The sequence below is a fragment of the Crocuta crocuta genome, unplaced genomic scaffold, assembly GCF_008692635.1.
Source record: "Crocuta crocuta isolate KB4526 unplaced genomic scaffold, BGI_CrCroc_1.0 scaffold89, whole genome shotgun sequence".
Lineage (NCBI taxonomy): Eukaryota > Metazoa > Chordata > Mammalia > Carnivora > Hyaenidae > Crocuta > Crocuta crocuta.
Genome location: NW_027551559.1, coordinates 5,990,918 through 6,014,242, shown reverse-complemented (window position 1 = coordinate 6,014,242; position 23,325 = coordinate 5,990,918). Strand labels below are relative to the sequence as shown.

The window sequence follows — 23,325 nt, the reverse complement described above, 5'->3', positions numbered from 1 at the left end:
GATGGCTCTGTTTCTATTCATCACCCTAGTTAGTCAGCTTCCCGGAAAATTATCAGACTGGTGGGCATAGTTTTTGTTTCCTATTTCTTGGTAGGATAGCACTTCATGGCTTCTGACTTTATTCAAGAGCTCAGTTTCAATTTCCCATCAATAGGACGCCTGAGAGCATCCCTTCTTTGCATAGCACAGACATTAAGTCTCACATTCCAAGGCTTGTATAAGCCCCTGGTTCCTCCTGACCTGTTTTGCATCAATACCCCTTCACAGGCTGCTTTTGAATACTCTGTGTATTTAATATTCTCTTTTCGTTGATAATGAGGTTGTCTACCTAAAAATAATAATTTTGTTGAAGCATTTTCATTAGGATAATGATGCTTCTAACTTCTAATATATCTTCACTTATTTTTAATGTGCTGACCTCTAATTTTATTTTGTTTCTTTTCTTTTGGGGAAACTGCCTCATGTTTTTTGAAAACAGGACAAATAATGAATGAATGAATCAATCAATCAATCAATCAAGGCATGAGTAATTAACAAGAATTTGTGACCTTGAAAGGATCAGTAAGGGGAAGAGTGTGCCTAAACAAGGACTTTGTGTCATCCCTATTTGGTACATAATCTTGAATCTCCTCTAGTCTCAGAATTTAAATAGTTGTAATTAAATTATTAATTAGCTTCTCTTTTTAGGCCTAGTCTCTGATTTCTATCTGCCTTGTATAATAACTTTATCAGAAATGTAAGCTGCTTTCAAAGACCAAAAATGATCAAGCCTGAATTGTTTTTGCAATTTTTAGTAGTTTTATTAATCTTATCTGCCAAGCTAAATGGATTAAACCAGGCTTGGGCAGTTATTATAATAAGAATGATTTTTTTCTAATAAAGGTTAGTGAAATATCAGTGTGTTTCATTAGCCCAAGTTAAATTAAGAATAAGGATATTTTACTTAAGCAAAGTTAATCGCAAAATTATAATCTTAAATATGTGAGCTCTATTATTTCTACTGAGATTCTTTGATACTTATTCCATGACTCATTTCAATAATCAATGCTCATTAATTCTTTAATACTCACTTCAGAAGAGTCCCTTTCATTTTGGTTTTATCTCCAAAAAGGAAAGAAAAATTAGAGGAAATTTAGTGGTAGAATCACTCATGTCCATTGAAAGTAGACTTGATTTTCAAGGCGCCTGGGTGGCTCAGTTAGTTGAGAATCCAGCTCTTGATTTTGGCTCAGGTCATGATCCCAAGATTGTGAGATTGATATCTTTGTCATACTTCACACTGAGTGTGGCAACTGCTTAGGATTCTCTCTCTCTCGCTCGCTCTCACTCTCTCTCTCAAAAGAAAAAGTGTATTTTTTTTTTTGGTGGGCTCAAATATTGGATAATATGAGAGCAAACTCCTCCCCATGAGTGGGTATGAATCTTAGGGGAATGAAAGGAAGGGGGAGAGAGATAGAGGGGATGCAAAGAGAAGAAGGAAGGAGGGAAGGAAGGGAGGGAGGGAGGAAGGAAAGAAGGAAGGAAGGAAGGAAACAAAGATGGAAGGAAGGAAGAAAGGGAGGGAGGGAGGAAGAGGAAAGGGGGGGGAGGGGTGGGAGATAATTCTCATGGTCCAAGATAAATGAACCTTAAAGCTTTTACTGAGATGAATGATACCCAACTGTGGTTTCAGATCATGTGAAAGTAAGAAAATACCCACAATGAGTTCGCAGTTTATTTTCTCCCCCTTCAGTAAAAGGCCAGAGGTAGTACAGTGCTCTGTCCTTTGGATTCTATGGGGGGCCTGAATCCCTCCAGCACACATTCCTACTTTCCTTAGACTTTGTTCTTCATCTTCATTCTCGAAGATGGCAACATCCACAGTCTGGGAAACAAGATGGAGGAACGGACTCAGAAACAGAGGCTGGAAAGCATTCACTACTGCCCTCTCATGGGGAGACTTCCCAGCAGCTGGGAAATCAAATCACACTTTGATTTATAACCCAAGACACATCTTAGTCACATGCTCAAACTGGGCTTCAAGGGAGGCTAGAATTTGTAGTCTTTAGTCTGAATAACAGAGGGCCTATCTAAAAATTTGCATCATCGTGAAAAAACTGGGATTCATGAAAACCAGTATTCTCTCCAGGAATGAAAAGAGATTTGTATTGCAGTTAACTGTACACCGTGTAAGATATGAGGAGCAATAACAATAAAAATGGAGCTGAGCGTGTTTTCACTCAATTAAACAGACCATGTGCCTTTACTTTGTACCTATTCTGGGCATTTGTTATAGAAATAGAAATTCACAGTAGAAGCACATACTTGCATCCAATAATTTGTGGAATCATTCAGCAGGTAATTCTGAGCTGTCATATACCAAGCGTAGTGAAAGATGTTAGGAAAGCATCAGTAACCCCCCAAAACACCTTTTGTCTCATATAACTTCCATTTTATTAGGACATATGACAATAATGTAATAAACAAATATACAATAATTCAGTGGTGATAAGCTTTTAAGAAAAATAAGACACAGTAGAACACTATGGAGTGGTGGATGGCAGTATTTCAATTTCTTTTTGTTTTTATTTTATTTTTGAGAGAGAGACAGAGTGCAAGCAGGGGAGGGGCAGAGAGAGAGGGAGACACAGAATCTGAAGCAGGCTCCAAGCCCTGAGCTGTTAGCATAGAGCCTGACACGGGGCTCAAACTCACGGACTGTGAAATCATGACCTGAGCCGAAGTCGGACGCTTAACCAACTGAATCACCCAGGTGCCCCGGAAGGTGGTATTTCAGATGAGGGTGATCGGGGAAAGCATCACTGTTTAAGTGACATTAAAGCAGAGGACTGAGTGAATTGAAATGGGAATTATGTGGAAATCTGGAAGAACGTTCCAGATGATAGGAGCCCAAAGTGTGTTCAAGGAGCCAGGATGGTGGGAGCAGAGTGAGCCAGGTAAGTGCCGTGGAGGATGGGGTCAGAGGAGCAGTGTGAGGGTAGGTGTTGGCTCTCACAGACAGAGGGAGAACTTTGGGTCCCATGTGACAGGAAGCCCTGGAAGGTTCTCAGCTGAGGATGTGATCTGGCCATGTTTAGAAGCATTGTTCTTGCTGCTCTACAGGGGAGGCGGTCTAGAAGCAGGAAGATGGGGTAAGATGATGGTTGGCACTGGAGTAGCACCACAGGTGGAAAGAAGTGGTCAAATTCTGGAGTATTTCATAAAGAGTGATGGAGACAAGTCGGACTATTGGATGAGATGTAAAGAATAAGAGAAAGCAGAGTTCTGTGAGATTTTTATTTTGGTGTTGGTTTTGGTTTTGGGCCTGAGCAGTTGGGAAAATGCAGTTGCCATTTACAGGGAGGAAGAATCCTGGGGAAGGAGCAGGTCAGAGAGGGACATGAATCAAGGGCTTGATTCTGAACGTCAAAGACAGGTGTGTGCACCTTAGACATCCAAGTGATGACGCTTCATAGAGAGAGGGAGTGTGTGCGTCACAGCGCACTTGTGGAGGATACAGAGGTAGAGTCATAATTCGAAAACTCCACCACATGTATAATATTTAAATCCATTGGTTAGGATGGGCTCACCTAAGAAATGAGCGTAGAAAGAAAAGACTGTGGACCTTCTGGGGAATAACATGTCTGAAACTTCAGATCTTCACCCCTTATTGCTGCTGTGATGTAGAAGCTTTTTACTCAGCCAAATACAACGTCTCCTCCCTTTTCCCACATCATAGGACCTTAAGTGGCCAGAACATCTCACAGTTGCTGCCGAGTCCTATTGTCAGAGAAGGCCACTATGATCTGTAATGGTGATGAATATTTAAGTGTCTTTTCTCCTTTTCACTTTTTGAATTTTTACTGAATTCCCTTTCATTTTGATGGTCTGTTACTTATCACTTTAAAATAAGATAAAGGGGAAGGCGCCCGGATGGCTCAGTGTGTTAAGCGTCTGACTTCTGCTCAGGTCACCATCTCACAGTTCGTGGGTTTGACCCCTGCGTTGGGTTCTATGCTGACAGCCCAGAGCCTGGAGCCTGTTTTGGATTCTGTGTCTCCCTCTCTCTCTCTGACCCTCCCCTGTTCACGCTGTCTCTCTCTCTCTCAAAAATAAATAAAAACATTTCTAAAACTTTTTTAAAAAGATAAAGGGGTGTTTATTCATGCTCACTTACAGTTAGAAGAAAAGCCTTCTTTCCTGAGTTGTTATTCTCCTTACTGAACCCGTGTAACAGGTGTGAACAAAGTGTTGGTGGGAGAATCTACATCGTTTTGGGAGGAGGAGGTGAGAGCAGCAAGGGAGGAGGGACATGAGAGTCATCCCAGTAAATAGTATTCCAGGTGAAGATACCATTATTTACCCATGAAAATAGTATACAATTAATATAACTTCTAGACATTGGGGGATATATATTTCTGCTGGATTTTTCTTCTCCGCAAATGTGCCTCCTCATCCATGTCCAGACCACCTGTGAGCAATAAACTGACTGGAAAAAAGCCAGAAAGAGGAAAGGACCTTGTCCCAAATCAGCCTGTTCCATGTATGATCACAGTACACTTGATTCAAGTGCCAAAATCAAGAATTATCACTAACAAAAGTGTAGTTCTTTTCGCCCCATGACAGGAAAGAGTCAAGTTTGCTTTTCAGGGAGTATATAAATCAATTATGCTTGTGCGTTAAAAAGAAACAGCTTTGCAACTAGAATGTTAATTAGAGTTGATTATGTTACACAAACATTTTGGTATGCTTAATGAACTTGAACATGGTTTTGAAAGAGCAGACAGGATAAATGATTATAATTAAGAGCTCTTGGGGAGCCTGGGTGGCTCAGTCAGTTAAGCGTCCGACTTTGGCTCAGGTCATGATCTCACAGTTCATGGGTTCGAGCCCTGTGCTGGGCTCTGTGAAGCCAACTCAGAGCCTGGAGCCTGTTTCAGATTCTTTATCTCCCTTTCTCTCTGACCCTCCCCTGTTCATGCTGTCTGTCTCTCTTTCTCTCTCAGAAATAAATAAAAAACATTAAAAAAATTTTTAAATAAAATAAAAAAAGAGCTCTTCACCAGCCATTACTTTATCTCATGGGACTTCTTCTTCCCTGAGATGAGAGGTGCATTCACGTGAACATGATTGCCAGTGTGCTGTGAACTTGAACACTGGACAGCCACAGGCTTGAGCCACTCTGAGTCTAAATCTCAGGCTGTGACATAATGTTCTCTTTGGCCAGATCATATCATCTGCAGATTCCAATAATTTGACTTCTTCCTTTCCAGTGTGATGCCTTTTATGTCATTTTCTTGCCTAACTTCCCTAACTAGAAATTTCAATGTAATTTCAATAGAAATAGTCATAACACACTTATATTCCTGCTCATGATCTTAGGAGGAAAACATTCAGTATTTCATCATTAAGTATGTTATCTGTGGGTTTTTCACAGTTACCTTTACCAAGATAAAGGAAATCCCCTTTTAATCTCAGTTTGTTGAGAGTTTTTATAATAAAACGGTGTTGGATTTTGCCTAACACTTTTTCTACAGCTACAGAGTTGATCACATGGGTTTCTTTCTTTTTATTAATATAGTGTATTACATTGATTGATTTTCAGAGATATTAAACCAACCTTGCATTTCTCCAATAAATCCCTCTTGGTCATGTTATAGGATCCTTTTTTATATGTGACTAGATTCAGTTAGCTCATAGTTTGTCAAGGTTCTTGTCTCTATATTTGTAAGAGATATTGGCCTCTGCTTTGCTTTCTTGTGATATCTTTGTTTGATATTGGTACCAAGGTGATACTGACCTGATCGAGTCAGTTAGAACACATTCCGTCCTTTTTATTTTCTGGAAGAGTCTGTGGAAAAAATAGTAAAACCCTTCTTTACATATTTTGTAGAATTCACCAGTGAAGCCATCTGGCCCTGTGCTTTTCTTCACAAGTAAATTTTGGTTTGGGTTTTGTTGTAATTACTGATTCCGTCTCTTTACTTCTATAGGCCTATTCAGAGTTTCTATTTCTTCTTGAGTCATGTTTGGTAGTTTGTGTCATAATGTACTTTTAAGAATGCTCATTGCTGCTTTAATGGCCATGTGTCATACATTTCACTGGCACAGAAACAGAGAATTAGTAGTGTTAGCACCACCATTTTCCTTTATCAGCACCCCCGCTCTCTTAGGGAATTCTGACATTTGTGAAAGAGCAAACTAGCAGTCATCAGATGCATCCAGAAAAAAAAAAATCCCACCAGCTCTTCCCTGATGTTCTTCACTGTATCGGGTGGGAGACTATAAAATATGGGCATCAATTTTAATGCTCTTATTTCCTCGGGCTCATATTACTGTCTGTTCGAATGCCCAGATTCTCCATTACCTGTCTTCATAGTGGAGTAATTACTCCTAAAAACAAAATTGAAATGCATTTTTGAAAACAAGAGCCTCAAAAGGTCATTGTAGTGTAGGAATCTTTTATTTAAACTCTGATTCACAAGAAGATGAACCCATAATAGTCACTAGCTCTGTTGAGATATATGTTAACTAAAGGCCAATACAATCCGTAGTAACTTATGCATTCATAAGGAAACTCAGATATGCCATAACCTGTGGAAAATGTAAATATTTCTCATTACTTCCAGTAAAAACTGAACAATGGGGAGTTTTTATTTTCCCCCAAAGGAAAAAGGAAGAAATTTGGAAAAGTCACTGATTCCACTTCTTCCAGTGTTTCCATTTAACCTCTACTGATGTAGTACCCAGAAAAAAAGTTTATCTAGTTAATGGCTTCAAGTCCACTAAAGAACAGAAATTGCCTCAGGTGTTTCTGCAAGGTAATTTAATAAAGTGAAATTCTTACAGAATGAGAGAAGGGCTGAGAAACCAAACAGGAGAGCATAAGATAGCTAAGAGACGGGTGACAAGAGGAACCTGCCTCCATCCCTGGGTTTGGAAGGACACAGGAGGAGGTGGCTTGCCAGAAAGGCACGCTCCCGGACCTTCCTGCAGGTTTTCACGACACGCCTTCGGGCCAGAGCTGAGACCCAGGAAAGATGGGCTGTCTGACAGGGACCCAAAACGTCCCAGAAGGCAGGAGTTAAGGGCTCTCGAGAAAATGGTTACTAACCAGAGAGAAGAAGAAGAAATCCCCAGGCTTCTTCCTTCCCACAGTCTCCTCCAGTCCCCCCGCTCCCTGGTACTTCCCGTTTGCCAAACCTAGTTAGAAACAATTGGCAGAGAGTCTAGGGAATGGAGTTTTGAGGAGATGGGATGGAAATGCACTAAAAGACAAACAGGAAATTGCCAGTTTTCTTAGTGACAAATTGCCCCAAATCTATTGAAATACATTAACCTCCAAAGGCAAGAACTCTGGCCAACAGCATGCGGAATACATAGAAAACCACAGGTGGTACAGTAAGGTCAACTACTAAAGCCAAAGAAAAAAAGAGGGAAAAAACCCCCACCTTCAATGCCTTCAAAGCAGCCAGAGGAAAAAGACATCGGAACAAGGGAAGGATGAAGGAAATGATGGCTGACTCCTCATTAGAACCACTGGTATAAACATGGCCAATGCTGAATCCAGTATTCCGTAAAGGTATTCTTTTTTTAAAAATGAGATGAAATAAAGACATTTTACAAATGAAAGAAAGCTAAAGGGATTCAGCAGCAGCAAACCTACAGTGTAAGAAATGCGAACAGAAAATCTTTGGGCTGACCTGAAACGATGCCAGAAGTAAACTTGAATCTGCAGGAGGGGATGGACGGCATTGGATGTGCTTAAACGTGAGAGAGCATGAAAGACTATATGCTGATATTTTGTGAAGTTCTCTAAAAGACAACTAGTTATTCAATGCAAAAATAAATAAATAGATAACATACATTAAGAGTGCTGATTAAAGCAGTGCAGTATTAATGGTCAGGAACTTCTGAAAAGGTAAGAATGTGTATTTTACCGCTTGATGAATCACTAAAAGAGACCAATAGGTATAGCTAAGAAGCCGATTCGGGGAATAAAAAATGCTATGAAAATATTAGCTTAGTGGAAATGGCAATGTAGGAGGAGCAGAGCAACACCAAAAAAACAACAGACACAAAAAGCAACAGCAACAAAAAAAGGCACAAATAGAAAAGAGATAGTTAACATGATAGTAGTAAAAAAGCAATATCAACACAGGTAATGGGCCACAGTATACAAACAAAGGCATTGGGACAAATATCAGAGAGTAATACAATAATATTGAAATCAAATGTATTATTAAAAGTGAAGGAACTAAGGACTCCCAATAAAAGCATGACAAAGTCCCATACTGTCTACAAGAGATGCATTTTTTTCTCTTCACATTTTTATTTTAATTCCAGTGAGTTAACATAGAGTGTGATATTGGTTTCAGTAGAATTTAGTGATTCATCACTTACATACAACACCCAGGGCTCAACACACGTGCCCTTCTCTACGCCCATCACCCATCTAGCCCATCTCCACCCATGTCCCCTCCAGCAACCCTTAGTTTGTTCTCTATAGTTAAGAGTCTGTTTTATGGTTTGCCTCTCTTTTTCCCCCTATGCTCATGTGTTTTATTCCTTAAATTCCAAATATGAGTGAAATCATATGATACTTGTCTTTCTCTGACTTATTTCTCTTGGCATAACACACTCTCGCTCTATCCACATCATTGCAAATGGCAACATTTCATTCTTTTCTATGCCTGAGTAATATTCGTGTGTGTGTGTGTGTGTGTGTCTGTGTGTCTATACACACATACTCTTCTTTATCCATCCATCAGTTAATGAACAGGTGGGCTGTTACCATAAGTCTCTTAAACTCTTGGGAATGCAAACTGGTGCGGCCACTCTGGAAAACAGTATGCAGGTTTCCAAAAAGTTAAAAATAGAACTACCCTATGATCCCACAAATGCACTACTAGATATTTACCCAAAGGATACAAAAATGCTGACTTGAAGGGGCATATGCACCCCAGTGTTTATGGCCGTGCACCAACAATACAAGGATGAATTTTAAACACAAAGGGCAGTTGGGTTTGAATTAAAAGGCCAGGAAACCTGTATCATCTAAACAGCATGAGAAAGCTACTGTACATAGAGTAATATCAAAATTGACATGAGGGAAAGAAGTATTAGCAGAGGCACAGACATTGAATAATGATGAACAGGTCAGTTAATCAGGAAGCATAAAATCATGAGATGTGCATAATGCCTAAAACAGAGCCATGAAATATATCAAAGGAAAAAATTGTTAAAACCAAAACGAGAATTCTATAAATCTACAATCAAAATTAGACTTTTATATTTCTTACTATATAAATGTTTATAGGAAATATGAGCAAGATTATCCCCTGAAACTAACAGGTGTTCATAGAACACTAAACCAGCTATAAAATACATGTGACTTTTTTTAAGTTTTTTTATTTACTTTGAGAGTGGGGGAGGGGCTGAGAGACAGGGGGAGAGAGAATCTTAAGCAGGCTCTATATTATCATTGCAGAGCTCCGTGTGGACCTCAAACCCATGAACGATGAAATCGTAACGCGAGCTGAAGTTCAACACTTAACCAACTGAGCCACCCAGATGCCCCAAATACATGTGATTTTAAGCTGCACGTGGAACACAGCCAGAACACATACTAGGCCATAGAAGCATATCGACAAACTTGAAAAGACTGAAATAAATTTGAAAAGATAAAAAATCTTGCAGTGTGATGCCTAACCACACCAAAATCAGGTTAGAAATAAAAAGCGTATATCTAAAATATCCACAAATTGGGGCACCTGAGTGGCTCAGTCAGTTAAGTGCCAGACTTTAGCTTGAGTCATGATCTCACGGTTCGTGGGTTCGAGCCCCACATCGGGCTCTGTGCTGACAGCTCAGAGCCAGGAGCCTGCTTTGGTTTCTGTGTCTCCCTCTCTCTCTGCCTGTCTCCTGGTCATTCTCTGCATCTCTCTCTGTGTCTCTCAAAAATAAATAGTTAAAAAATAAATAAAAATATCCACAAATATTTCAGCGTTCAACTATATGCTTTTGAAGAACCTATGAATCAGATTAAAAATCACAAGAGAAATCAGAAAATGTTTTGAATATCAAAATATACCATACACAGATGTAGGGATGTAGTTTAAAGCAATAATTTTAGAGAGGAATCTGTACTTTTCAAATACTTACATTAGAAAAGAAGAAAAGGCTAAAATTTGTTGTCTAAGTTTCTGACTTAGGAAGCCATAAAGAGATGAGCACATCAAGTTGAAGGGAATAAATCCTAAAGAAGGAAGAAGAAATCCATAATAGAAAACAACCAATACAGAAAATTAATCAAGCCAAAAGTTGGTTCTTTGAAAAAGTTTAAAAATTCCTAAACCACTAGCAAGACTGACCAAGAAAGAGAGATCATCCCAGAACGCACAAATTAATGACATAAGGAAATAAAAGGGGACTCACCATAGATCCTACAAACATTAACAGCATAGGTATGGAATATTATAATAAATTACTCCAGGGCAAAAAGATTCACAATTTAATAAAATGGGAAAATTCCTTGAAAAGCTACCCTACCCAAACTGACACATAATTGGATAGAAAGTTGCATCTGTCTGTTAAATGTATTAGTACTTTAAATCTTAGAAAGATTAGAAGATTGATAACCCTGGCAATTGTTTGTGTGTGTGAATTCCACTGAACATTTCAAGAAAATAAGATGGAAAAGCTGGTCAAATATTACCAATTTTAATAATTGTGAGCAGATAGGGGCGCCTGGGTGGCTTAGTCGGTTAAGCGTCCGACTTTCGCTTAGGTCATGATCTTGCGGTTCGTGGGTTCAAGCCCCGCATCGGGCTCTGTGCTGACTGCCAGCTCAGAGCCTGGAGCCTGTTTCAGTCTGTGACTCCCTCTCTCTCTGACCCTCCCCTGCTCACGCTGTCTCTCTCTCTCTCCTAGAAATAAATAAAACATTTAAAAAAAATTTTTTTTAATTTAAAAAAAAATAATAATTGTGAGCAGATAAAAATGTCCTCTTCATGAAAAGAAGCTCTAAGGTTGAGGCTAAAATGAAAGGTCACCTCTGTACCAGGTAAAGGAGATCTCACTAAAATTAAAGACAAGACAGGTTGGAAATAAAGAATGGAGAACAGCTATTCTGGGAAACATCTTAGGAGAAAAAGAAAGCTTCAGGAATAAAAATTTCTGATGATATGGAATCCAGTGGAAGGCATTCAGTTTGAGAAAAAGAAAGACTTGTGTGATAGTATAGTCACCAAGAAGATGGAACAATCATAAATCCTCATGCATTCCAACATCTCTTTGAAATAAATAAAGAGAAGCCATTAAAATGTTCAGATATATTGACAAACCCACATCCTTGCCAGAAATATTAATACATTCTAAAACTGACACACCAAATTAAGCTCCGGGGGATTTGACTAACTCATACGGCTCTGACAATATATGTATTTAGGGAACATGTTTCGTTTCCAGCATAAAGGAAATATGTATCATTTTCAGAAATCCATAAGATACAATAGAAGTAGATCATATTTATCACACCCTAGAAGAAAAACAAATTGTCAAAGTAGAAATAAAAGAGACCACTAACCCTGATCGAATGTAATGAAATTAGAAGTAACAGTGACAGACCAAAAATAATCTCCTTGTGGAATTTATAAATTAGACTCAGAATTACTCTTGTGTTAAAAGAAAATGGAAATTGAAATTACAGACTTTTTAGAGAAGAAAGACAATGAGTAAAGATAAATCAAAAGCTATAGGGTTTGGCTAAAGCAGTAATTATAGGAATATTTATGTCCTTCAATGCATTTATTTAAAAATACATTAAAAAATGGTAAAAAAAAATGACAAGAAAGAAACAATGTAAGTTTGCATAAAGGAGGAGGAAGCAATTTTTAAAATTTATATCAGAAGCTAATTATATAGGAAACTGTCCGAAACCATAGACCTTCATAATAAACCAAAAGCTCATTCACTGAGATCAACAAACATGGAAAACTTCAAAAGTCTTATCTAGAGAGAGGAAAAAAATAACATTAAGAACAAGAAAAAAATGCTTCGAATATGGAGACTTTTAAAATTAAAANCGGAGCCTGGAGCCTGTTTCGGGGTCTGTGACTCCCTCTCTCTCTGACCCTCCCCTGTTCACGCTGTCTCTCTCTCTCTCCTAGAAATAAATAAAAAAAAACATTTAAAAAAAAAAAAAAAAGAATACTATATAGAATATTTTACACTTGAATGTTTAAATGAAATGGATAATTTTCCAGGAAAATTATCATAATTGATTCAAGACCTAGACCCAGTAAACACGGCAGAAATGTGACATGTCTACTCCTAAAATAGAACCTGGGTCAGAATACAATTGAATGGACATTACTCCTAACCACACCACTTAATAGCTGTATTTAGGCAAGCTTTTCAACCTCTTTGGGCCTCAGTTTTTCCTTGGTAAAATGAGGTAATAATAGTAAGTAGTACTCGTGATGATTGTGAGAGTTAAGCGAACTGTACATATAAAGCCTTTAGAACGGTACTTGGCACAGAGTAAATAATTTCTTATCATCACCAACTTGTATCACCACCATCATAACCATCATCATCACCATATCATCACCACTACCATCACCATTATCATCACCATCACCATCACCATCATCAGATAGTTTTATAGTTGAGATTTGCCAAACCTTCTATAAGAGATCATTTATTTGTTACTTAAAGTTTCAGACCTAAGAAAAAGATGTTATGTTTCTGAACTCAGCCTTATGAAGCTGACGTTACCTTGACAGCAGAAAGAATTGAGTCAGCGCGGAATCTAAGAAAACCCCTCAGAGCTCTCCTATAAAAAAAGGAAGAGGAAGATGGCAACCACAAATTCAACAGATGAGTTACTGTGTCATTCTTCAGTCACAAGGCTGCCGAGAGGCCTCCATTCCTCTGCGGTGTTGACTGTTTCACATTCCCCTTCTCCCACGCTGCCTGGCTAAGCAGGGGGCTCTGGGATCACATGTTGGGGACATGTGAGACTGGTAGCTTCCGAACAGTGACTGAGTGATGCCTGAAAGCAGGACATTCTAGGTAGGGGAGATTAGGACGCGTGGCGCTTACCTCTGCTGCCCTGTAAGCATCTCAAAACAGGTGTGACATCTTACTTACCTTTGTGTCATTACAGCCTAGCACGGGACTAGGTGTATTTGGTGTATATAGACCCTTCCGGCAGAGACTTAATGTTACTCATAAAATGTGCACAGATGTCACACCATCGGGCCAGGTATTTGAAAGCACCCTGAACCATTCTAGGAGATAACTCAGTGCTCGGTGCATCACTGTGTCGGGCTTAGGTTTTGGTGTGAAGTCCAACTTTTGTTGATCTTCCTTGATGTGTAACCACCTCGTAATAGAGTAGGTATCAGAGGATGTGAGCTGAGTGGAACCTTCCCACCGTGATCGCATCAGGGGATTTACGTAGTTCGCTGGTTATTTGCCATGTTTCCTTCCCCGCGGACTCGCAGTTCTTTACTCGCTGGTAGTTCAGCGTGTTGCTGATTTGCATCTGAGTCTTCCGCGCAGCTGATGGGCATTCAGCACGCCACCACTCTGTTCTCTGTGCCAGTCCTGACTCCTCAGTGCCCTCTCCACTGCAGCCTGAGACCCCGCCTGACCCCTCCTTGACTGTCTTGCTTGAATCGTATCTTTAATTCTTCACTGTGACTCAGTGATACCCCTGAACACTTCTTTCCTTGGATAAACGAAGTCTGAAGAGGCTTTGAACTTCTTAGTGATTTAAAGGGTGTCTCGGAGAGGCGTACAATTCTTACAAATGCTTTTATCTACCTGTCACTTGTCAGTGGCAGAATTGTAACTTAATTTTTCACGTGCTCACAGGAAGCTTGCCTAGTCATCTGCTTGTGCAGGAATGTGAAGGCCATGGCCCCTGAAATCTTCCAGGAACCTCAGTAAACATTTAGCTGCATCCGTGTGGAAGGGAGTGGAGTCTGGTTGGATTGTACTGGGGAGGATAAGCCTGTTTCCTAAGTGAGCAGGAAGCGGGATGGGTCATGAGATCCTTCAGGACATTGGATGGGACTTCTCCAGGGGCAGCGGCTGCCGGGACGTCAGTGGCAGGGCAGGGGCCACACGCAGGCATGAAAGTACTGATTATTTTCCTTTCCTAAGAAACAATGTGTATGGGGCACTTTTGATGAATCATCAAGTTGATCAGACATAATGGGGGACATGTTTTTCTTTCTTGTTTTTTTTAATTTTTTTTATGTTTGTTTATTTCTGAGAGAGAGAGAGACAGAGTGTGAGCAGGGGAGGGGCAGAGAGAAAGGGAAACACAGAATCTGAAGCAGGCTCCAGGCTCCAAGCTGTCGGCTCAAACCCCAATGCAGGGCTCGAACTCGTGAACCGCCAGAGGTCATGACCAGAGCCGGAGTCGGTCGCTTACTGACCGAGACACCCAGGCGTCCCACGGACACATTTTTCTAGGGACATATTTTTGGTTTGTTTTAGCGCCCTTTGCACTTCTCACAAAATGGACGAGAAATGAAGGTGCAACGAAATTAAGTCCTCATTACGCCAGAAATATTACTGACGGCTTTCCAGAGGGATGGGAACTACCCCCACACTAACTTGTTCCTTTTTATTTCCTGGTAGAACGTCCATTCTCGGGATCTCCTTTGGAGCCGCGTTTCTCTTGCTTGCCTTAATCCTTTTCGTCTGCTTTGCTGGACAGCTATTGGTAGGTACCTCAAATACGGACCTTGTTTTGAAAACTGTGTTCGTTGACCGCAAACTGATTTCTGTCTTGAAACACGGGCTTGTTGATTTAACATTTCAAGTGATACAGATCCCAGTAAAGAAATGAGCCCCCTTCCTGCCAAGGGCCCAGAATATAAACTGAGGCCGCTCATGCACAATCAAAGGCACCAAGTTCAAGATTATTTGAGACGTTGGATGCCACACCGTAAAATTAAATTCATGTTTATTTATTTCTGTCACCGTTTTGCATGCTGTCCTCTGAGCTTTCAGAGTATTTTATAGCAGCAACGACTAGTATAATAGGAGGCTTTTAGTGTACAGGGGAATTGAAATGTAAACCAGATCCATCTTTTATATATCCACTCTCAGGATATAAAAGCTTGGGACATAGGAAAACAGCAAATGCAGAAATATACTTTGTTAGTGTATATTGCATGCTCTGATGGTTCAAGTGCTAGTTCAGGATAGAAGAATCAAATCTCTGTGTATTCTTGAGTCGAAAGCAGGTGGCTCCGTGAGAGCCTCAGAAGAAAGCCAGCAAGGAGACGCAAGTCCAAAAAGGTATTCAGTGTTTTACCTTATTCTTTGGAGATGTGTGGAAACAAGGAAGGTCTCCCTGAGCCACATTTCAAACGTCAGGTACACTCTAGTCTGATGTGTTGAAATCTCTTAGCTAAAAGTGTTAAGATCTTTAAGTATGTCTCTGTCCCTCAGCACTGGACACTCTACCCTCTCTGCCGGCTACCTTTGCAAGCATACGTGGGGCTCGTTTGCTGTATCATAGTCTAGGTGTTTCGAATTGGATTGGAAACTTCCAGAAGCGGCACCGTGGTTTCTGATTCCCTGGAATGCACACATCATATCGAGATTTCTTTAAAATCCCCTGACGCTGTAGGTAGTAAATACTGCCCCAGGGGGAATCTTGTCACATTTCTAAAGTGTTTAATATACCAAGAAGGCTGATGGTCGATGTTCAGATTTTCCTTAGGCGGAAAAGCACATGGGCCCCACCCTCCGATTTCTGGGCCCCATAAGGTTTCTGCAGCCCACTCTCAGGTTTTTAGAAAAGGAACTATCATCTGTGGTTCCACTGGAAACCCGAACCTCTTTCTAATGAAAGCGACTTCTATCATTGTGCCTAAGTAGCCCCATTACTCATTTTCTGTTCCAAGGAATCCAGTCTTCAGGGTAATGGGGGGAGGTGCATGGAACACAGTGTATGTTTAAGGTTTGAAGCTGACTTTTTCTCTCCACCAAATGGCTACAGAAAAGCAACAGAGAAGTGGAGGCTGAAAGAAGTATCTCCAGAGCGACTTTGCGGCCTTTGGGAGAATGCTTTTGGTCTTTTGTTATCTCAGCCTCCGTATAACCCAGCCAACCTTTCGTGGCTCCTGGCCCCTCCTGGACCCAGCCTGCGGTCCCGCGCGGGGCCATCAGGATTCCACACTCACATTCCCGGGGGGCCCGCCGCCTCCTCGAAAGAAGCCTGGATTTTGCCAGAGTGGTCAGGAAGCTGAGGCTTGAGGACATCTGTTCCTTCTGAACCTGAGTTAGTAAAATCAGTGAAGGGGGCCCCGCCCCCGCCCCCAGCAGTGGTCAGCTGTAATCCTTGATCCAGAGATAATCCAGATGAAATTCAAGAAGGAAGTCTTCGCATTCCCGTAAGAGGTTCTTTGTACTGTTTATTCCAGAAGGCCTTTTTTCTAACCATCAGACAAATTAAGGCACAGCCAGTCTGAGAAAGCTTTCAGTGTGCCTTCTATTCTGCCCTCCCAATTCAGCCAAGAGCTGCGTGTGTCACAAATATTTCCCAGTGGTCACGGAGAAGTGTCCTGACATCCTCACTGCTCATTCCCCGGCCTCTAGAAAGCCTACAATTCTGTGAGGTGTTAGTATGATGTGCATTTATTTTTGGATTAAGTACTGAGTTTGTGAGAGAAATGTTAATATCCTTAATATCTCTCTATTAACATATGTTAACCTTCTGAAAGCTTAAATGCCAGAGGCGATATTGACGCTAATACTACTGGGAAAAATTAAAAAAAAATATATTACTGGTATTGAACTCTCTGTATGAGGAATTAGAGTAAAATACGTTTATGAAGGAGGTTGAGAAAAGGGAAGCCTGTCTGATCTTTTTCCTCTAAGCCTCTGCCTTTGTTACCCTGTGTGCACAGGAAATATAACACAAGTAGCTGTACTGACCGGTCACTGTACAGCTGGGTTTGATAAAAAGGTAGAGGCATAGGGGCCTGGGGTCCCTCGGGGCCAAAAAATGGCCAAAAAATCAGAGTCATGATGAAATGCAGTTTTTTTCCTTTTGATACAAAACTCAGGCAGATGTGTGTTCAATGTTGTCATCTGAGAAAAGTCAGNTGCTGGGTCCTGCCTTCTAGAAAGTTTCTCAGAAACCCCACCAGCCCCTGCAGCGGCCTCTTCTTTGAGTGCCATGGGACTTAGAATCTGTGTCACGTACTTTAGCACTTGGTTATATAACAACTTATTTGGCTCCTCCTCCCTCTCTGTCTCTGTCTCTCTCTCTCTCTCTCTCGATGAGCGTGACTGTTGTCTCCCTTACATAGAGTAGTTTTTTGAGATGAGAATTGTTTCCTACACTTGCTCTCTGTCCCCCAGGGAATCCAGCAGAATGCTGCACCCAGAAATGGTTTGATAAGCTTGTGCTAAGTAAGCACTAGTGGACTAATGTCATCCCTGTGAGGTTCCTTTCCACTGTGTCTGTTCATCTGGCCCCGTGGCCCCTCCCGGCTGCCCCAACACCACTGGGAGAGTTAGGCGTCCCCAAGTGTCCCGATAATCTTCCCTTCCCCGGATGCCCCAGCGTGGGGACAGGTGCGGCACGTGCCTGGCTGTGGGCAGCATCGGTGGTGGGTGACCTCACCTTGCCCCGCTGAAAGGCCTTCCCACACGCGCCATGATTCCTTGACTCTGATGTGCTCTGAGCTCTGTCGGTTGGAAATAACCTAACCTTCCTGAACCCCGGCTGAGGAGCCCTCACCCCCGACCCCCCGACCCCCCGTCACCACCAGCTTCCCTTGCGCCTGCCGGCCAGGCTGCCCATTTTGTAATATTATTTGTGATCTTTTGGCTGTTGAGATCACCAGTGAGTCCACCCCGGCCCTGTTTTGTTCACTGGAGTACCTCAGGCACTTGACGCACAAGGTAAATATTTAATATCTGCAGGCTGGAAGGGGTATTGGGTGGCACCCAAATGCTCAGAAAATGTCTTGCCCTCATCCTCACCTTGACTCAACTCTTCCTAGTGCGCGACTCTGAATTCAGCCACGGCCGCCAGTCCCTGCTGCCAACAAGGTCCCTCCTGGGTCCCCCCCCCCGGTCAGTCTCTGCATGAGACCTTCGTAGCGTTGCAGAACTATAAAACCTGAGAGCAGACCTGGAACCCAGAGATAACTTTGTCTGGCCTCACGCTTTGTGGGTGAGAGACGCAGAGCTCTGGAGGTGGCATGATTTAGGAAGCTTCCACTCCCAGTCATTTAGGGGAAGAGTTTTCCTCCACGGAAAATAAGGCAGAAGGACGTGTCAGCAGATCTCTTGAGGACAGAAATGAAGACTTTAGAACAAGACCATGAGTGTGATAACTGTAAGACCAGCAGCGGGTTCCGGTACTTGGGGAAGAGCCCTCAGAATCAGCACAGATGGCCTCTGACGGGCAACAACTGCGTGCCCAGTCTCATCACAGTTGACAAATAATCAATATGACATCATATTAAAAATGATGACTTGGTCTGTGAGGCGTCGTATTCTGGTTCATCTATCCTCACAAGAGCCCTTGGAGGGAAAGGCCTTTCTCCAGTTCGTACAACGGATGCTTCCAGATGTCACACAAATTGCTCTGTCGTGTAGAGCAAGTAGGAATCAGAATCAGAATTGGAATCAATGTGTAGAACTCTTATCATTAATTGGAAGGTGTGCGGAGAGAGTCAATGGCAAATGATCTCCCAGCACTAGGTGGGGATATCCACGGTCATGGTCATGGGCAGGCGCGGCATTGAGGTTGCCTTCCAGTGACTGGTAAGCATCCTCGGTCAAAATCACTTCAGTAAGTCACAGTGACCTCGCAGTGAACCTCATTTGTATTTTCCTCTGGCCTAGTTTCCCGATATACATTATTCAGCTGTGGGCCCAGTTGATTTAAAACTGGAGTCTGGGAAAAGTGCCACTCCATCTTTAAAGACGTTTGGTAAAATGGGGGAAAAAAGTTAATTTATGAGTGGATTTAGACTCTAACATATTCAAGTAAGAAAGTACCTTTAATAATGGTACTTTGCAAAATACAGGAGAACCCTTCAGTTATGAAAACATATTATTTAACTTGATGACCAAAACAATCCAGTTTATCTAGAAACTAAAGTGTAGAATAAGAGGTGCAATTACAATGGTTGCTCATTATAATCAGCAAGAAAAGGAATAATACTTGTCATTGTCATAATATGAATAATAGTAAGGACACATTTACTGCCAAATTTAACACTAAACTACCTGAGTGGACTTACATCTTTGTAATCCCAAAGAGTGACTCTAACCAAAAATGCCACCTAAAGAAAAAAAAAAAACCCTCAAAAAGCGTCTTTTAGAACAAATATGCCAGAAATAGTAAAGGAAAATGCTAGCGTGTATCAGAAGACATTTTTCTCTCAAAGTGGTTGCCTTGTGCTTTGTGTAGCAGAGATAATACAGTGGCAGTCCACAAACCTTGTTCCCAACAAAGATGAAAGCACAAACATAAAAGTCCATCCTGTGGAAGGAAAGTAGGTCACACACTGGCTGATAGAAAAGCTTTCTACCTCACAAGAGTATTTTTCCCTTGAAGTCTATTTTCTCCAGTGTGAACAGAACTCTGCCAGCTTTCTTGTGGTTAGTATTTTCCCAGCATCCTTTCCTTCCATCATCTTATTAGTTTTCCCTTGTCAGTAAGTGGGTTTTAGGTGTTGTGTCTCTGGTAAACAACATCTAGATGCATGTTACTGTCTCTGATCCAGTAGTCTCTCTCTTTTACCTAACAAGTATGATGCATTTATGTATATTGTAATTACTACTACCATCTTATTTTGCTTTTTTTTTTTAACCCATCATGTATGTTCTTTGCCTCTACTTAGTTTTCCTCCTCTCCTGCATTCTCTTGGATCCATGGAATTTGTTTATTCTCCTTTATACCCTCTAGTGACTTGGAAGTTACATATCCTGGTATTTTGTTTTTACTGATTAACTTAACATGTGTAAAGTACACCAGACTAACAGAGCTTGTTAATGTCTCCACCTTAATGTTGAAGAATATTGTACTCTGCATCTGAATTCCATTCTTGAATATAGACAATGGAACAAGATGATCAGGTTCTTGAAATTAGAAACTCAGTAGTTATGCTGAAAAAAGTAAACTAAGAGCTGAAACAGTATAGAGAGATAAGGAGGGTGGGTTAAATTTTCCTAACTGTAAACTGTTCTTGTTATTCATTATTATAATTATGACATGTATCAAGTTTACACCATTCTTCCTGAACACCATCCCTTCCTCCAGGATTCCATCTCTGTATTTCCAAAGGATTGTTCCGTTTCTAATCTTTTCAGTGAGAGCCTGTGCATAATGTCCTCAACTTTGGTATTTAAAAAACAGTCAGTTTTCTCCTCATTGAGTAATAGTTTGTGATAAGTTGTCTAATATTTTGAAGACATGAATCCATATTTTCCTGTAGTTTAATGGACCATGGAGAAATCTGAGGTCGAATTACTGTTTCTAGGAAGGGGAGCTGTCTTCTCTCTGGTTGTTCTGCCTGTCACAGGCCATAGCTTCCTGGCGGTTAGGTGCAGGTTTACTTTCATTTTTCTGTCTGGGACTCAGGATGTCACCTCAGCCACAGAACTCACGGTTTGCTCCAGGTCTGCAAAGCTGTTGTCTGTAGCTCCTCGTATTTTGCCTCTTCCCTGGTCATTTTGTTCCGTTTTTCTCAAACTTTCATGACAAGTGTATTGAATCTTTTCATTGTACCTTCTGCGCATCTGTGCCTGGACATGCCATTCATGTTTTTCATCTCTGTCTTTCTGTGCTGTTTGATGGGGTGTTTCCTCAGAGCTCTCCTACCCCCTCCCCAGAACATCTACTGAGTTCTTCATTATCTACATCTTCATCTCCTAAGAGTCTCTGTGGCTCATTTTTTTTCTTTTAAGTGCTCATTCATTATGTACGCTTATCCTTCTTCAATTACTGTACTCTTTTTTTGCAGGCTATTTAAGATGGATGGCGAACCTGCAAATCCCGTGGTGCTAATTCTGCGTTCTATTGTATCTCTGGGTTCTTCCTCATTTGGCCCAATGTCCTATGTAGTTTATAATTTCTTTTTTATTCTGAGGTCATGTTCAGTGGGAATTATCCTTTAATAAAAAGGATAATTCTGCAGGAACCCCAAGGACTCTCTCTGGTCTTTGACCCAGTTAACAGCCCCTCAACTCAGGGTTCCCATTATGAAGCATATAATGTAATTTCAAATTCATCACCCATATTTAGAAATGGAATTTATCATAAGTTTATTGACACTTCCCTGAACTAGCACATGGAGTTTTTTTTAGACTTCACAGGAGGCATTCTGAGGCTTCTAGGATTTTTTGTTTCTTTTGTGTGTATCGAAGTATAGTTAATGTATAACATACAACATGTGTATTAGTTTCAGGTGCTGTATAATGAATCATCGATTCTATACATTACTTAGTGCTCAGGTGATCCAGTAATTCCACTACTGAGAATTTACCCAGAGAAAATGAAAACACTAACTCAAAACGAAATGTGCTCCCCTTGGGGCTTCTGGTTTTATTCAAGGGTCTTGGCCTCAGCTTCCCCACCCTTTGAAAGCTCAAGGCAACACATATTTTCCTCCTGTGGACTTCAACCCCTAGGTGTTAGAGCCTATGTCCTGTTCTGAGACACTCCTAGGCCAACCCCACAGCCTCAGTCCCTCTAGCACTGAGCACCTTCTTTGTTTCTGGCCCCTGGAAATTTCTCTTTGGGTCCACTGTTAAGATAAAGATGTACTGAGTAAGCATCCGTTGAGTCCCTGGTCTTTGCTCTGCATTGTGCTGCTTTGGGGATACAACGGCAGGTGCGATGTGGCCACCATCTGCGGCCAACTCTCCAGATAGCCAAAGACAAACACATCATCAAAGGTAACCCGAGGTCGACGGGCCGTGAGTGCCACACAGTGGATGGATGGATGGCTGAGGAAAGTGGTTCGCCCAGGGCATAGCAAGAAACATGTTGACTTTATAAAATATGATTGATTGAAATAGAGCAGCCTTTCTGTAGGAAGCCTAAGTGCAATTAAAGAGTCAAAGTACACGTGGCAGTCTGTGTAACACTAAATGTTAATTATTCCTGCAGCTTGTGGAGCTGTGTCATTCAAAGCAACAGTCCTTGGCCAATTAAGATGCCAAAGTAGGTGTTCCTCTAGACAAATACACAAAAGCGTGTGTGTCTATGATAAACTTTACCCTTTTTCAGGCAAGAGTGTAAGATGAGTTTTGTTTTTCTAATAATAAAAATTTGCTACCCCCATTATGATATATTTGTAGCTTTTCTAAATGTTTTTCATTATATTACACTTTACATAAGAGCAACATCTACTTCTTTTCATGTAACTGATTTTATTTTTCTAAAGGATGCCGATGAAATTGTTAATGCAATCTGCCATTATAATTAGGAGAAATTTTTAAACTTTTTTTTAAATGTTTTATTTATTTCTGAGAGAGAGACAGTGTGAACAGGGGAGGGTCAGAGAGAGAGGGAGACACAGAATCCGAAACAGGCTGCTGGCTCTGAGCTAGCTGTCAGCACAGAGCCCGATGCAAGGCTTAGACCCATGAACCGTGAGATCATGACCTGAGCCAAAGTCGGATGCTTAACCAACTGAGCCATCCGGGCACCCCATATAATCAGGAGAAATTTTAAAGTGTTTAAAAAACAATTTTACCAATTGTTTCCTGTGCAAGAGGTTCAAAGTTGGGGGGGAGGAAGAGGGGGATATATTTTTTCCTATGTTTTTTTTTAAGTTTATTTATTTTGAGAGAGAGAGAAAGCATGAGTAAGGGAGGGGCAGAGAAGGAGAGAGAGGATCCCAAGCAGGTTCGGCGCTGTCAGCACAGAGTCTGACTTAGGGCTTGAACTCATGAACCATTAGATTATGACCTGAGCTGAAGTTGGATGTTGCTTAACCAACGCTACTCAGGCACCCCTCCTGAAAACCCCTCCTGTTTTCTGTTTCTTGTTTTTTAATCCATATACAGTATATGAACATATTATTTTTCTGGGGTGAATCCTCTGCCTATACCGGGTGGAGAACGTTGGCATTCATCCCACACCCCTGCTAGCACGCTGCGCTGGTCATGGTCCCCAGTCCCCACGCCGTGACAGGGCTTCCATACGAATGGACATTCTTTTTCCTTTCACGTCTCCCACTGCAGTTACTCCCAGTTCCACATTTTCAGTGGGGGGGTTGGTGGCATTAAGAGCCAAGCACATTTCTGGCAGGCTCGCAGTAAGCAGGGGCCCATCGTGTATGC

The 23,325-nt window shown here is 41.3% G+C and overlaps 1 protein-coding gene across 1 annotated transcript in view; it reads left to right on the top strand.

Annotated features, from left to right (window-relative positions):
• The window catches only part of ADCY2 (adenylate cyclase 2), a 201,634-nt gene that overhangs the window by 109,894 nt on the left and 68,415 nt on the right, over positions 1-23,325 (top strand). The window contains exon 13 of the mRNA XM_077749455.1: positions 14,638-14,722. Within this exon, the coding sequence (XP_077605581.1) occupies positions 14,638-14,722 (85 nt within the window). The remainder of the gene's footprint in view (positions 1-14,637; positions 14,723-23,325) is intronic.